At 39.3% G+C, this 14,038-nt stretch overlaps 1 protein-coding gene across 1 annotated transcript in view; it reads left to right on the forward strand.

Annotated features, from left to right (window-relative positions):
- LOC150080437 (centrosomal protein of 290 kDa-like) overlaps positions 1-14,038 on the forward strand; it is a 386,964-nt gene that overhangs the window by 181,168 nt on the left and 191,758 nt on the right. The window contains 1 exon segment of the mRNA XM_090380692.1: positions 11,563-11,781. Within this exon segment, the coding sequence (XP_090236818.1) occupies positions 11,563-11,781 (219 nt within the window).

A 14,038-nucleotide genomic window follows, 5' to 3' on the forward strand; every position in this document is an offset into this window, starting at 1 on the left:
CAGAGGTGGGAGCAGAGATGGGCAAAAGTTGTGGCCAATAGCTTTGGCAAGAGACCAGAATGCTCGGCTACCATTAGGGCAAGAAGCAAGTTTTCTACTCTTAGCCTGTTCAAACTCTAGTTTGGACTGATTAATAACTGCTTTACAATTGTTGCGAGCTTTGGTGTAGGCAGAAAATGAAACTGAAGAATTAGAAACAAGCCAATTACAATATGCAACATTCTTCTCTTGGACAGCCTTAGCACATTTATTGGAAAACCAAGGTTTAGATAAATGATGAGATTTTAAAGTGGAGTGTGGGATAAAGGATTCCATTCCTGCAAGAATAATTTCACTGACACGATCTGAGCAAACGTTGACATCAGAAGTTTTGAAACAGTAATCAGACCAAGGAAAAGAAGAAAAGAAGTCTCGCAGGTCATCCCATTTTGCATTCTTGTAATGCCAAACAATACGAGGTTGGGAATAGCCATGAGATAAAGGTTCCATTGGAGAAGAGACAATCACCAAGTTGTGATCTGAAGTGCCTAAAGGACCTCTCACTTCAACCTTGTACTTAGAAGGGTTGTTTGTGAGAAAAAGATCAAGCGTATTGGCTGTATGATTAGGATTGTCCGGTATTCTTGTAGGTAAATGAACAATCTGTGCTAGGTCATTAGTAATTGCAAAAGCCTCAGCATCTCGACCTGCTCGACCGGTGTGACTAGAAAATGGAAGCCAGCTGGAGTTGTGAATGTTAAAATCACCAAGGAAAATTACCTCACTGTTAGGAAAGCTGGACTGGAGAAAGTCAAGTTGCAAAGAGAGGAAGTCAAAGAGCTCCAAGTGATTAGTGGAGTTGGGAGAACGGTAGAGGCAACAGATGAATTTTACAAAATGAGGTAGAGAGATCGTAAGCCAGAGAAGGTTCCTGGCTTACGATCTCTTAAAAAGAGGAGATTCCAAATTGCCAAGTCTCTAACATGGAATATCAGAACGGACATATGCAAAAGTACCAACTTTGAGGCAAAAGAATCGTACAGTGAATAATTTGGGCATCTGAAATGAGTAGTAGTTGAATCAACCAATAACAGAGATTCTCTCAGAAAAAGTACATGGCGTTTGGCAGACTGCAAGTGGAAATGGACATTGTTATGATTAGAATTGAGACCACGTATATTTGTGAAATGAACTAGGAAGTGTTTGGGAGGTTTAGATCTTTTCGCAGATAAGCTTGCTCTATTATTTTGACAATTCATTGGGTATTCAATAGCAAAAAAAAAAGTTTGAGGACGAGAATTTCCTGTGCGGACGTGCCTTTCTGCCGCTCTTGGAACAGAGAAGTTTTTTCTGATTTATTTTCTGCTTTATTAGTTTAAATTGACATATAACTTATTTCTAGAGTAGCTTTATATTCCTATTTACGGTACTTAAAGTTAAAGTAACTTAGATAGAGATTTGTAGGTATTACTTAGTATCGGAAAGGGTATCAAATCCACGTGTTTACCTTCATAAACAGCCGCCATTGTTACGTGAAAATTAATCAGTAAAATCTATTAATCTTGTCGAATTTCATTGGCAATTAAATTGTACTTTTAACTATACATATAACCACTTAGGTTACGGAACATAAATAATTAGTAAAAATAAATAATTAATACATAACTTGATACAGAAGTTATATAAAGGAATTTCGTAGATAACACTCGTTACTGAAACGCGATACAGCATATCCGGAATTCGATAGCATTAGCTTTGTATAGTATAGTGCATAATATAATATTGTCAATTAATCAGTAGATCTATTAATCTTGTTAAACTTCATTGTCAATTAAATTGTACTTTTAACTATATATATATATATAACGACTTAGAGTACAAACATAACAAATAATTAATACATACTTGATACGGAATTTATATAAAGGGAACTCGTAGATAACACTCGATACTGAAAAATAAATATAGCGTTATAACTGTGTTAAGATACAAGTTTAAGGTTTTAATTTTGTTCTGAAATTGTAATTTTATTGACATTTAAATCGAAATCATGACTCTGACCAGAGCAGCAAAGCAAAAGGCTCAAGCCAATGGGAGTACTGTGACTCAGGGGAGAACTGAGGGGGACAGTTGCCCTCTGAATCACAGCCTTTTAAGATGCACTGTTTGCTTGATGTTTGCGGAGCAATCGGGTACGGGACATGATACTGCCATGGGGGATGTCTTTGTGTGTGCACGATGTAAGGAGTGCAAGGAAATTAGGCGACAACTTGGCGTTGTTATGGACCTATATGAGACCTTGAAGGACAGGGTCGATGCCCTCGAAGGAAATAAATTGAGGGGCCCATCAAGCTCTCAGCTGCCCACATCAACGCCAGAGCTTGCACTTGGTCATCTTGCAACACAGAGGCAGCCCCCAAGGCAGAATGCGCTGGTCCCACAGGAACTAGTAGTTGTTGGTGACTCTATTGTCAGGGAAACGGGGAACATGCTTTGTAAAAAGGATAGGTGGAACAGGACCAGGGTATGTCTGCCAGGGGCAAAGGTTGATGACGTTGTAGAGCAGATATCATCTTTTAAGGGCACAAAAGGTGATATAGTTGTACACGTTGGCACTAATGATATTAAGAGTAGGAGACCAGCGGAATTACTTAACAAGTACAGGTCACTGTTGAAAAAAAGCCGTGAAGTAGAGTTGAATTTGAAAGTGTCTGCAATTCTGCCCAGACACGATAGGAGGGAGTATATGATGAGAGCCTTGTCGATCAATTCGGCCCTGGAAAGATTGTGCAGGGCTCAAGGGGTAGAATTTTTTTCAGTAGTAGAATTTTTTAACAGGAGAGACTGCTTCTACAGGGATGGGATACACTTAAATAGAAAGGGTGCAAGAATATTTGCTGATGCTATCGAGGCAGTGTTAGGTGGGTCGGAAAACTGCTAGCTTGGGGGAGACAAAGACTAATGGATTAACAGTAGCCACCGGCAGAGGTGAAAGAGATTCTTGCACTGCTTCTATTCCGAAAACATCTACCCGGCTTCAGGCTTCTGCTCATTGTACCGCAATGAGCAGAAGCCTGAAAAACAAGATGCAGGATATTTCAGAGACTGCTGGAAGTCATTGCGGTACAAGTAAACACATGGGTTGTGTTAGGATAGCTAAGAATAGAAACAGGTGCATGTATACTTGTGTGTACACCAATGCTAGGAGTTTAGTAAATAAATTTGATGAATTTGAGGTATTGCTCAAAACATCAAAGGCAGATATTGTTGGGATATCAGAGACGTGGTGTCACACAGATATAAGGAATGCAGAACTGGAATTTGGGGAGTACAATGTGTATAGAAAGGATAGACAGGACAGGAGGGGAGGAGGGGTTATGCTATTAGTTAAAAAACACATAAAATCCAAGGAAGTGAAGCCAGTCGACACTGATGGACAGTGCAGTGTTGAGTCAGTTTGGTGTGACATAAGCATAGGTAAATCAAAATTGAGAGTAGGAGTGTGCTATAGGCCTAATGACTCTGATGAGTATAATAAGATACTGTACAGGGAAATAGAATGGGCCAGTAAATCAGAGAGTCTTATAATGGGGGATTTTAATTTCCCAGATATTGACTGGAATTTGTGGGTTGGTCACTCACACACTAGCAAGGCTTTTGTGGATTTATTGGATGATTGTTTTCTACACCAGCATGTTCGGGAGGCAACTAGAGGGAGTAATACTCTTGATCTGATTATCAGTAGTGATTCTTCATGCATTAGGAATCTGCAGATAAAGGAACCACTGGGTGGCAGTGATCACAGTGTGCTGAAGTGGGATTTACTCAAGGAGGTAACTACCATCAGAGGTAAAGGGAAGGGTTTTTGCTTTCGTAAAGGCGACTATGATGGTCTGAGACAGTATTTAAATTCTATACAGTGGGACCAACTGATGATGTTACCAACAGCAAATTCAAAATGGGAAGCATTCAAGGAACTAATCTTGGAAGCTACCAGGCTTTACATACCAACCAAGAAATATTGTTCAAGGTTCAGGCCTAAATGGTTGTCAGATGAACTAATGAGACATATGGCAGAGAAGAAAAATGCATGGGATACATACAAATTAATGGGTGACATGGAAGCCTATGATAGATATACGTTGGTCTGTAACCAAGTCACAAAGGAGATTAGGCAGGCAAAGGCAGATTATGAGAAATCCTTGGCAAAGGATGCAAAGAAAAACAGAAAAGAGTTCTTTACCTATTTAAACTCAAGAAGGAAAGGGATGAATCAGATTGGTCCACTGGATGTTGATGGTTCAACAGTTGAGGATCCAGCTCAGGTGGCTAACAATCTAAACGAGTATTTTGCATCTACATTCACACATGAGGAGTTATTCAGGAAGGGGAATGTCGTAGGTGAAGTAAACATTGGCAGTGAGCTAGATGATTTTCTAATAACTGAGAGGAAAGTGGAGGAGAAATTGTTGAGGATAAACATAAAAAAGGCACCCGGGGTGGATGGGATCTATCCAGTTATAGTAAAGGAGGCAGCAAAGGAAGTAAGCAAACCCCTAGCCATAATTATGAGAGCTTCTTTGGACTCAGGGGAGGTACCCATAGACTGGAAATGTGCAAATGTGACCCCAATTCACAAAGGAGGATCAAAGGCTGACACAAGTAATTATAGACCTGTTAGTTTAACTTCGGTTCCAGGAAAATTAATGGAGGCACTGGTTAAAGAAGCACTGCAGGATCATCTGGACAAGAATTCAGTTATAGCTCAGACACAGCATGGTTTTGTTAAGGGCAGGTCTTGTCTGACCAATTTGATTGGATACTATGATGTAGTCACAAAAGAACTGGATGCAGGGAATAACTTTGATATTATATATTTGGATCTTAGAAAGGCTTTTGATACTGTTGCGCATGGAAGACTGCTGCACAAATTGGAGAAGTGTGGCATTGGAGGCAAATTGCTGCTATGGATAAAGGGATGGTTGAGTGGCAGAAGACAGAGAGTGGTAATCAATGGACACTGCTCAACGTGGACTAATGTTATTAGTGGAGTTCCTCAGGGTTCAGTGTTGGGTCCGTTGTTGTTTTCTGTATTTATAAATGATATTGATGATGGTGTATCAAGCTGAATGTCCAAGTTTGCAGACGATACCAAGGTTGGCAGGGTTGTTAAGGACACTACTGATACTATGCTGCTGCAACAGGATCTGGAAAGGTTGAGCAGATGGGCTGAGAGGTGGCAAATGAAGTTTAACATTGACAAATGTAAAGTACTACATATGGGAAACAGTAACCCCAGATCAATGTATCAACTCTGTGGTACTACGCTGACAGTGGTAGAGAATGAAAAGGACCTGGGGGTAATTGTGCAGGCAGATATGAAGTTCTCTGAGCAGTGCAGACGAGCTGCAAGAGTAGCTCATGGTGTCTTGTCAATGATATACAGCAATTTTTCTATCAGGGACAGGGATGTGATTATTCCCTTGTATAAGGCATTGGTCAGGCCACACCTTGAGTACTGTATACAGGTCTGGAGGCCTCATTTCAAGAAGGATGTAGAGCTGCTGGAACGAGTACAGAGAAGGGCAACAAGATTAGTGAATGGAACAAAGGGTTGCTCTTACGAAGAAAGGCTTAAGTTTTGCAAATTACAGAGCCTGGAGACTAGGCATCGGCGATGCCTCTATCAGATCACCTCGCCGATGCCTGGAGACCAGGCATCAGCGAGGTGATCTGATAGAGGTGTATAAGGCTTTGAATGGCTTGAGCATGCTGAATGCCGATGGGATTCTTCCTCTTGCTCAGAATAATCACCTGAGAGGGCATAAATTCAAATTGAGGAAGGACGGATGTCGGATAGATGTGCGGAAATTTTCCTTTAGCCAGCGGGCAGTTGGTTTGTGGAATAGACTCCCATCGCTTGTTGTTGAAGTTGATAGCCTAAAGAAATTTAAGGCTCAGCTGGACAGGTATTTCGAATGAATGGAGGGGTGAAATGGGAGTAGTGGTTGTTTTTTTTTTTTTTTTTTTTTTTTTTGGCTGATGCTGAATAATCTTGCTTTCTTGCATCATATGCCTCTACTAATGCTAATGCTAATGCTAAGAAAAATTGGATGGGACATGCTGTATGAAGTAATGAAATTTTTGGATATGGTGTACATGTGGTAAGAATATACCCAGATCCTTGACATAACGTGGCCTCGACAATGCTCCCCGTATAAACACTACTCGGACTCCCTCCAGTCACTATCTGGCAGAGTAGAGGTAGCAAGATTATACACTAGCTGATCCGGAAGCCTCCTAGAGAGTTACCAATAGGTTTGGTCCGGGGTACTATCTAGCGGCCGACCTGCGAACACCATTTTAGAGGTGTACCCTTGAAATGTAAGGAATATTGGATTTCGCCACGACATTCATCATAACCTCAAAAATCATCAATCATACTGCATGATGGAAGAGATAGGGAAGGGTTGGCCGGAACTTAGCTCTAGAGACTAAACATGGGTTCCACCACTTCAAGCCTCCAATAAGCAAAGTGGTGGTATTTCACCGGTTGATGAGAGTCATCTACCACCTAGTACTGCCTGGTAACATAGAGGGGCGGTGTTCCTCCATGTTGTGTGGGCGCCACACCTCGACCCCTGCTTACGTTGGTTCACACCTGGGTGGTCACCCACCATGTACTTGTGCATGAAGGTTATACCCAGGATTACTAACAGTCCCACCATCGTGAAAGTGCAAGCAGAGGATCTGCTGTCCTAGACCGTCCGGACTTCGCCGAAATTGGGTCCACTTGACTTGAGTGTCACCCGAATATCAGTTCCATCAGCGTTTTAGACTCCCAGGTAGCAAGAACAGCTTGTCTGGCATATCTGAGAGAATGTCTGTGACAACCTCAAGGACCATACTGTCTCTACAGTATGCTTTGAAACTGAAATCCCTGCCAGACCATCCGACGTGGACACCCGTTTTTGAGCCACTTTGGGAAAATCTGTACAACATTCGCCAGACTGCCAATCAACCATTCACTATTCGTATCCAAAGGCTACTCAGTGATTTGAACATCACATTAGACAATGTTGCCCCATCACCAGGGCAACCCTTTCCACCTTTTAGCAGAAACCTGGAACATCCAATTTGATAATATCCTCAGAGAATCAAAAGATCCAGATCCCCCGTGGTCTACCTTCACACTTTTTTCTCGTGAATATCTTGAGCAATGGGGTAAAAGTTCCATAGCAATGATTAACATCCAACAACTACATTATGCTCATATACAAAAGTACCTCGAATTCACCAAGATCTATACTGATGGTTCAAAGTCTGACAATCAAGTGGGTGCAGCTACTGTCTTCCCTAATTCAACTATCTCCTTTTAACTTCCAGTCGAATGTAGCAGTTATACCGCTGAGCTTCATGCCATTATGCTTTCTCTGAAAAATATCTCACTGCTGTCAATAAATAAAAGTATAATATATACTGATTCACAAAGTGCTATTTTAGCTTTGAAAGGCATTTCCTCATCTAACAATCCTTTATTAAAACTCATAAGACATAAGCTGATGCAGCTTCATGAGCATCAAAAAACTGTTATCTTTTCTTGGATCCCTGGCCACAGTGGTATTCCTGGAAATGAATGTGCAGATGCTGTTGCAAAGCATCCTTCCAATATAGCCTCAACAAATGATCTAGTCCCATATCCTGATTATAGACACAAAATACAGAGAACATGCATGGAACAATGGACACTTCTTTGGAAAATGCAAACAAATAACAAGCTATTTCAAATAAAACCTGAACCACAATGATCTAGTCCCATATCCTGATTATAGACACAAAATACAGAGAACATGCATGGAACAATGGACACTTCTTTGGAAAATGCAAACAAATAACAAGCTATTTCAAATAAAACCTGAACCACAATTATGGGCTTCTAGCCTTCGTAAAAATAGAAAAGAAGAAGTAATCTTAGCCAGAATCCGAATAGGTCACACTCACCTCACCCATCTATATCTGCTTACAGGGAAGGATCCTCCTCAGTGTGCAAACTGCTCACAACCACTTACAGTAAAACATATATTTCTCGAATGTCGCTTGTTTAACAACGCCCGATGAATGGCTTTTAGTTTCATCTCAGATCTGCAACAACCTCTGTCTCTAGATAGCATCATAGGTAAAGAATCAAATCTCTCTGAATTATTTCTCTATTTAAAACAAATTCAAATGTATGATCGTTTTTAACTGCTGTACAAGCAGTTCCTGTATGTAAAGTCAATTGATTTGGGAGGTGCAATATGGTCTAAGTTGCCCTTGCACCAGAAAACACCACCACCACCAAAACAACAACAATCAGTACACCAAATTGCAATTTAAGATCGGTGCACTCCTTACATCGATCACAAAGAAAAGAATTCCCAGGTAAGCTATAATTAGTCACCAGGTCGGCCTTGGAAAACATTCCATAGGTTCCACAATGGATTAAATCATGACTCACCCGTAAATCGCCATTGGCTGTTTCCGTGTGAGTCACTATACCCTGTGATGTGTTTAAGGCAGATCTCGTAACTACCATTATAAAATTAGCTAAATATCAATGAAAAGTAACTTTAAAAAATGATATCTATAATATGATAAAAATCAAACTGTTACAGGAAAACCTATAACAAAATAATCCAACAATATCTAAATAAATCAAATATTTAAAATCAATAATCAACAGCAGTCCAATCCACTTAACTGAGGAGCTCTGACGAAGCGTATCTGCTCACCTCAAATGCCAACACTTGATAGTATCAAAAGCCTTCCTGAAATCCAAGTATATGATGTAAAAATTATTTTTTGCATCCAGTTCCTTAGTCACTGCATCATAGTAATCTATCAGATTGGTTAGACAAGACTGCCCCCGTAATAAATCCATGCTGTGATTACAGTATATTTGCATGCTTGTTTAGATCATCCTGCATTACTTCTTTAACTAGTGATTCCATTATTTTCCTTGGAATAGATGTTAAGTTTACAGGTCTGTACTCAATTCCCCTTTTGATCGATCCCCTTTTATGAATTGGGGATACATTCGCACATTTCCAGCCCATAGTGACCTACCCTGAACCCAAGGATGCTTTCATAATTATGGTTAAGCATTTGCTTATCTCTTTTGCTGCCTCCCTTAATATAATTGGATACATTCCATCCACCCCAGGTCTTCAACAATTCCTCTTTCTTTTCAGTTATCACAAAGTCATTTAGCTCCCCACTGGAATTTGATAAACTTCAGGCATCCCACCCCCCTAAAGAATTCCTCCTGTGTGAATGTAGATGCAAAATACCTATTCAATTTGTCAGCAATCTGAGCAGGATCACTACCAGGTAACCCACTGACATCAAGTGGCCAATGTGATTCAATTCATTCCTATCTTCAAAAAGGCCTCTAAGGTTGAGAGAGTACATATCCAGAATTTAAAACAAATACACCAACCGTTTAATTATAATGGTTTAATACTAGAAACTAAAATGTACCAAACGATACTACACTGTAAAATGATATATGCAAAAGACTGATTTACAAAATAAATATACAATGAAACTTTAATATACAATAAAATATAAATAAATAAAATATTTAAAATACAATAAAGATAAAAGCGATAAAACATTGACTGAAGCTTTCAGAGGCTTCCGCCTCCTTTCTCAACAACAATGATGTTTAAGCAACACATCCTTAAGTAACAGGCTCACAGCACACGTGGTTGACCAGCCGCATGCTCAATATTTCTTCCATACGATCCAGAACCGGAAGCGGCTCGGGAGCGTGGAAATATAAAACGCTTGTCTTTTGCCAGGACCACAGCTTCCAGTAGGGGGTGAAATCGAACACCCCTGTCCCTATTCATACTATTGTTCTCAGACGAGCCTATCCACAAACTCTCTAGCCACTTACGGTCCCAGAACCTATGCGCCTGGTCAAGGATGACAGCATTCACCGGGGGGACCTGATGATGTTTCTCCCAATAATGCTCAGCAATGGCGGACTTATTGAACTCTGCCCTCTGTGTAGCTCGCATGTGCTCCCCCAGACCGTCTTTTAGTCGCCGTCCTGTCTCCCCCACATAACATTCCCCACAGTCCGGGCATTCGGTCTCATATACGACCCCACTACTGGAATCCCCAGGGACAGTGGTGTTCGATTTCACCCCCTACTGGAAGCTGTGGTCCTGGCAAAAGACGAGCGTTTTATATTTCCACGCTCCTGAGCCGCTTCCGGTTCTGGATCGTATGGAAGAAATATTGAGAATGCGGCTGGTCAACCACGTGTGCTGTGAGCCTGTTACTTAAGGATGTGTTGCTTAAACATCATTGTTGTTGAGAAAGGAGGCGGAAGCCTCCGAAAGCTTCAGTCAATGTTTTATCGCTTTTATCTTTATTGTATTTTAAATATTTTATTTATTTATATTTTATTGTATATTAAAGTTTCATTGTATATTTATTTTGTAAATCAGTCTTTTGCATATATCATTTTACAGTGTAGTATCGTTTGGTACATTTTAGTTTCTAGTATTAAACCATTATAATTAAACGGTTGGTGTATTTGTTTTAAATTCTGGATACAATTCATTCCTTTTGATGTTAATATAAGCATAGAAGCCTTTGCTGTTTCTCTTTGCATTCTTTGCCAGAGACTTCTCATAAACTGCCTTATCTTGCCTAATCTCCTTTGTGACTTGATTACAGACTAATTTATATCTACCATAGATTTCTGTATCCCCGAAAACTTTTTGTGCTTACTTTCATATTTTTAATATTTTGTAAGTTTTTGATGCATTCTAATTTGACACAAAATTTATACAAATTCACTGCTTACTAAAATCACTCATTTTGAATTGGAAAAGTCACATAAAATATTTTCCATTCAGCATGGGCTTATTTAGATTTACTGCCAATAAACAGATGATTCATACATTATTATGTCTAGATGAGTCACCAAACATGTTGTGACAAGTAGTCACAACTAGCTAAGATGCTATAATATCAAGATACATAGTCATCCCCTGAACTTTTTTTGATCACATATTTTATAATGTATACAAACCAACAGCTCTTAGAAAATGAATTTACTCAGAACTGTGTTATATCAGGGGGCAATCATCACATTACCTTACTTTAACTGTACTGAGTCTTGATCAGGTCACATCTAGAGTATTGTGCATTGGTATATGACACGAGGTACCGCTGGAGCACAACTTTTAAGAAGTAGTGAAAAAATACTATGAGGTTATTTTGTCTCTATTAATCAAAGTAGTGGTATTACATTGAGTAATGAGAGAGTCATCTACCACCTAGATGGCTTTTCTTTGTGGCATAAAGACTTGCCATTCTTCTGTGGGTGCCACTACATTGCTGCTTGCAGTGGTCATGCCAGAATGGTTACCTCCAGTGTACTAGACATTGTGTATTAAAATACAAGATTCAAACTCTAGAGTAGAGACAGGAGGTTTCTACTCTAGAGCATGAATAAATCATATAAATTGATGTGGAACTGTCTGTTTATCTCATCTAATACAGTTGTGTTATTTGAATTTACAGGCTGTATTAAATCACAAAGAAGAAAGTTTAAGTCGATATAGAGAACAGCTGACCAAAGCACAAGAAGAAGCTAGTGAACAGTGGACATTATATAATCAAGAACTTCACCTTTTGAGAGAAAAAATGAAACATCATCGAGATGAATCCTTATTATTAGTCACACAGGCTACTAATGAAGTAGTAAGCAAGCCTGCAAGTTTTCTTATGAGCAACAAACAGGTAATAACCTAAGTTCCTTGTGGTAAGCTCTGCCTTATGTTTTTTATAGCAGAAAAGTAGTTTTACTAAAGTAATTTTTTCAATAATTCTTACAAAGTAAATAAAATCATCCTGACGAACAAATTCAAAAGAGTTTGGATTCCATTCTCAAGATGACATATATAAGAATTAATTTTCTAATTTAATGTTTTTAATTCACTAAATTATTTGATCTCATTCTTTTTTGAGCTAAACTATGCTTGGTTTAAAAATTACACTGTTCAGGAAAAAAAAAAACAGTCTTATATGGAAGTGCTTGATTTTTAAAATTTTTGGCCATTATTTCAGAAGTAGTCTAAAATTTCAAATTCATCCACAAAATTTGAGAAAAACAATTTAAAAAATATGTTCAGAGAAGGACATTGTATGGTTTATGATGAATTAGTTTGAAATGTGAATTGTTCTTATGAAAGGAATTTTATTATGAACAAAGTATTATATGAAATAAATTAAACCCTAACCAATAGAACTATTTAATTGGTAATGTTTATGGATTCCATATTGAATCCTCTCATCAGGCCTAAGAATTGCGATATTAATGAAATCAAAATTACAGGAAACTAGTTTAAATGTGCAGGAGCAGAGAATTGTACAAAGATCAGAAGAGAAGAGTGTAACATTGTGTATGGGTAAAGCCATCCTCTGTTTACCAGTGCATAAATATTAGTAAAAGGAATATAAATGGTGCTTGGAGAGGGAACTTAGTTAGTATTTACCTTTCCTCCAAGAATTTGCTCCCTTTCTTACAGGAAATTGTATGTAAAGAAATAAATAAAATTACCAGTAATAAAAGAAGATAATTGCTCTATAAAACAACATATACATATGACTAGGATTTGTATAGGATACCTGAGGATTCCACTAGTGAGTAGTTGAAGGTAGTATGGAATGGACATACATTTTTGAGTTCTAGTCCATCAGTCTTTCTTCACTGACTTTATGGCAAGGACCCTATATAGGATTCTATCAGTGAGATATATATACAGGGTGTCTCAAAAATACAAGGCATAACTTCAGGAATGAGTTCCTCATATGTAGAGAATAAAAATATTTTATATCAACATAGTTCCGGAAATGCTTGGTTTCCGAGTTTTGAAGGTCTGTCTATGACACTTAACTGTTCACATCACCTTATAGTAATTGTTCAAAATGTCCGCCTTCTGCCTGAATACAGTCCTCACATCGGCATCTCATGGACTCGCGAAGATGATGCCAAATTCCTAGCATGTTTCGTATTGTCTCACAACCTGCCACAATTCGATTGCGGAGAGTTCCCACATCAGCTACCGGAGTCGAATACACCAATGACTTTAAATAGCCCCACAAGAAGAAATCTAGTGGATTAAATTAGTGAGCATGGAGGCCAGGCAGTTGGTCCACCTCTACCATTCCACTGACCAGGAAATCTTCGATTCAGGTAATTGCAGACTAGGTGGCTGAATTGTGCTGGAGCACCATCGTGCATGAAGTGTGCTTGTTGACGAAATCTAGAAAGTTTCTGTATGCCTGCCCTGTGAGTTTGTTTGGAAGTACATGGGGCCCAAATAACTTACGACCAAAAACACCTGCCCAGATGTTGAGGCTGAATCACTGTTGGTGATGTGATGGAAGAATTGCATGTGGGTTTTCCTTAGCCCATACATGCTGATTGTGAAAGTTTTGGATCCCATCTCGTGTGAACTGTGCTTCATCTGTGAATATCACTGAGGCAGGAAAGTGAGTTGTACCACAATGCTGCAAGAACCACTGCAGAACATTACTCGCGCAGGTTAATCTGCTGGTGACAAGGCCTGTACCTGTTGCATATGGTAAGGATACAGTCGGTGTTCTCGCAACACTCTCCAAATAGTTGAACATTGAACAGCCAGTTGCATTACTATTCTGTGTGTGCTGATTCCAGGAGTGGCATGCACAACATCCAAAATCTCCTCCTCTATTTCAGGAGTCGTAGATCTTGGTCGTCCTCTGTCAGCAGCATGAGGTGTAAAGATCCCATGTTCACAAAGGCGCTGATGGATATCTTCAAACGTTTTTCCTGTCTGGACATCATCCTGGGAACCTTTCATGGTACAAACGATGAGCCTCCAGAGCATTGCTGTCCTCCAAACCATACATAAAGTGCGTATCCGCTTGCTCCTGATTTGAGTACATGAGTAATGGAAAACCATCAGATTCTATCAGTACCTTATGATGAAGGAAGTCACCTGCAGGAGATAAG

This window comes from Mastigoproctus giganteus, chromosome 9 (genome assembly GCF_048544385.1).
Source record: "Mastigoproctus giganteus isolate SK-2022 chromosome 9, ASM4854438v1, whole genome shotgun sequence".
Classification (NCBI taxonomy): Eukaryota; Metazoa; Arthropoda; class Arachnida; order Uropygi; family Thelyphonidae; genus Mastigoproctus; species Mastigoproctus giganteus.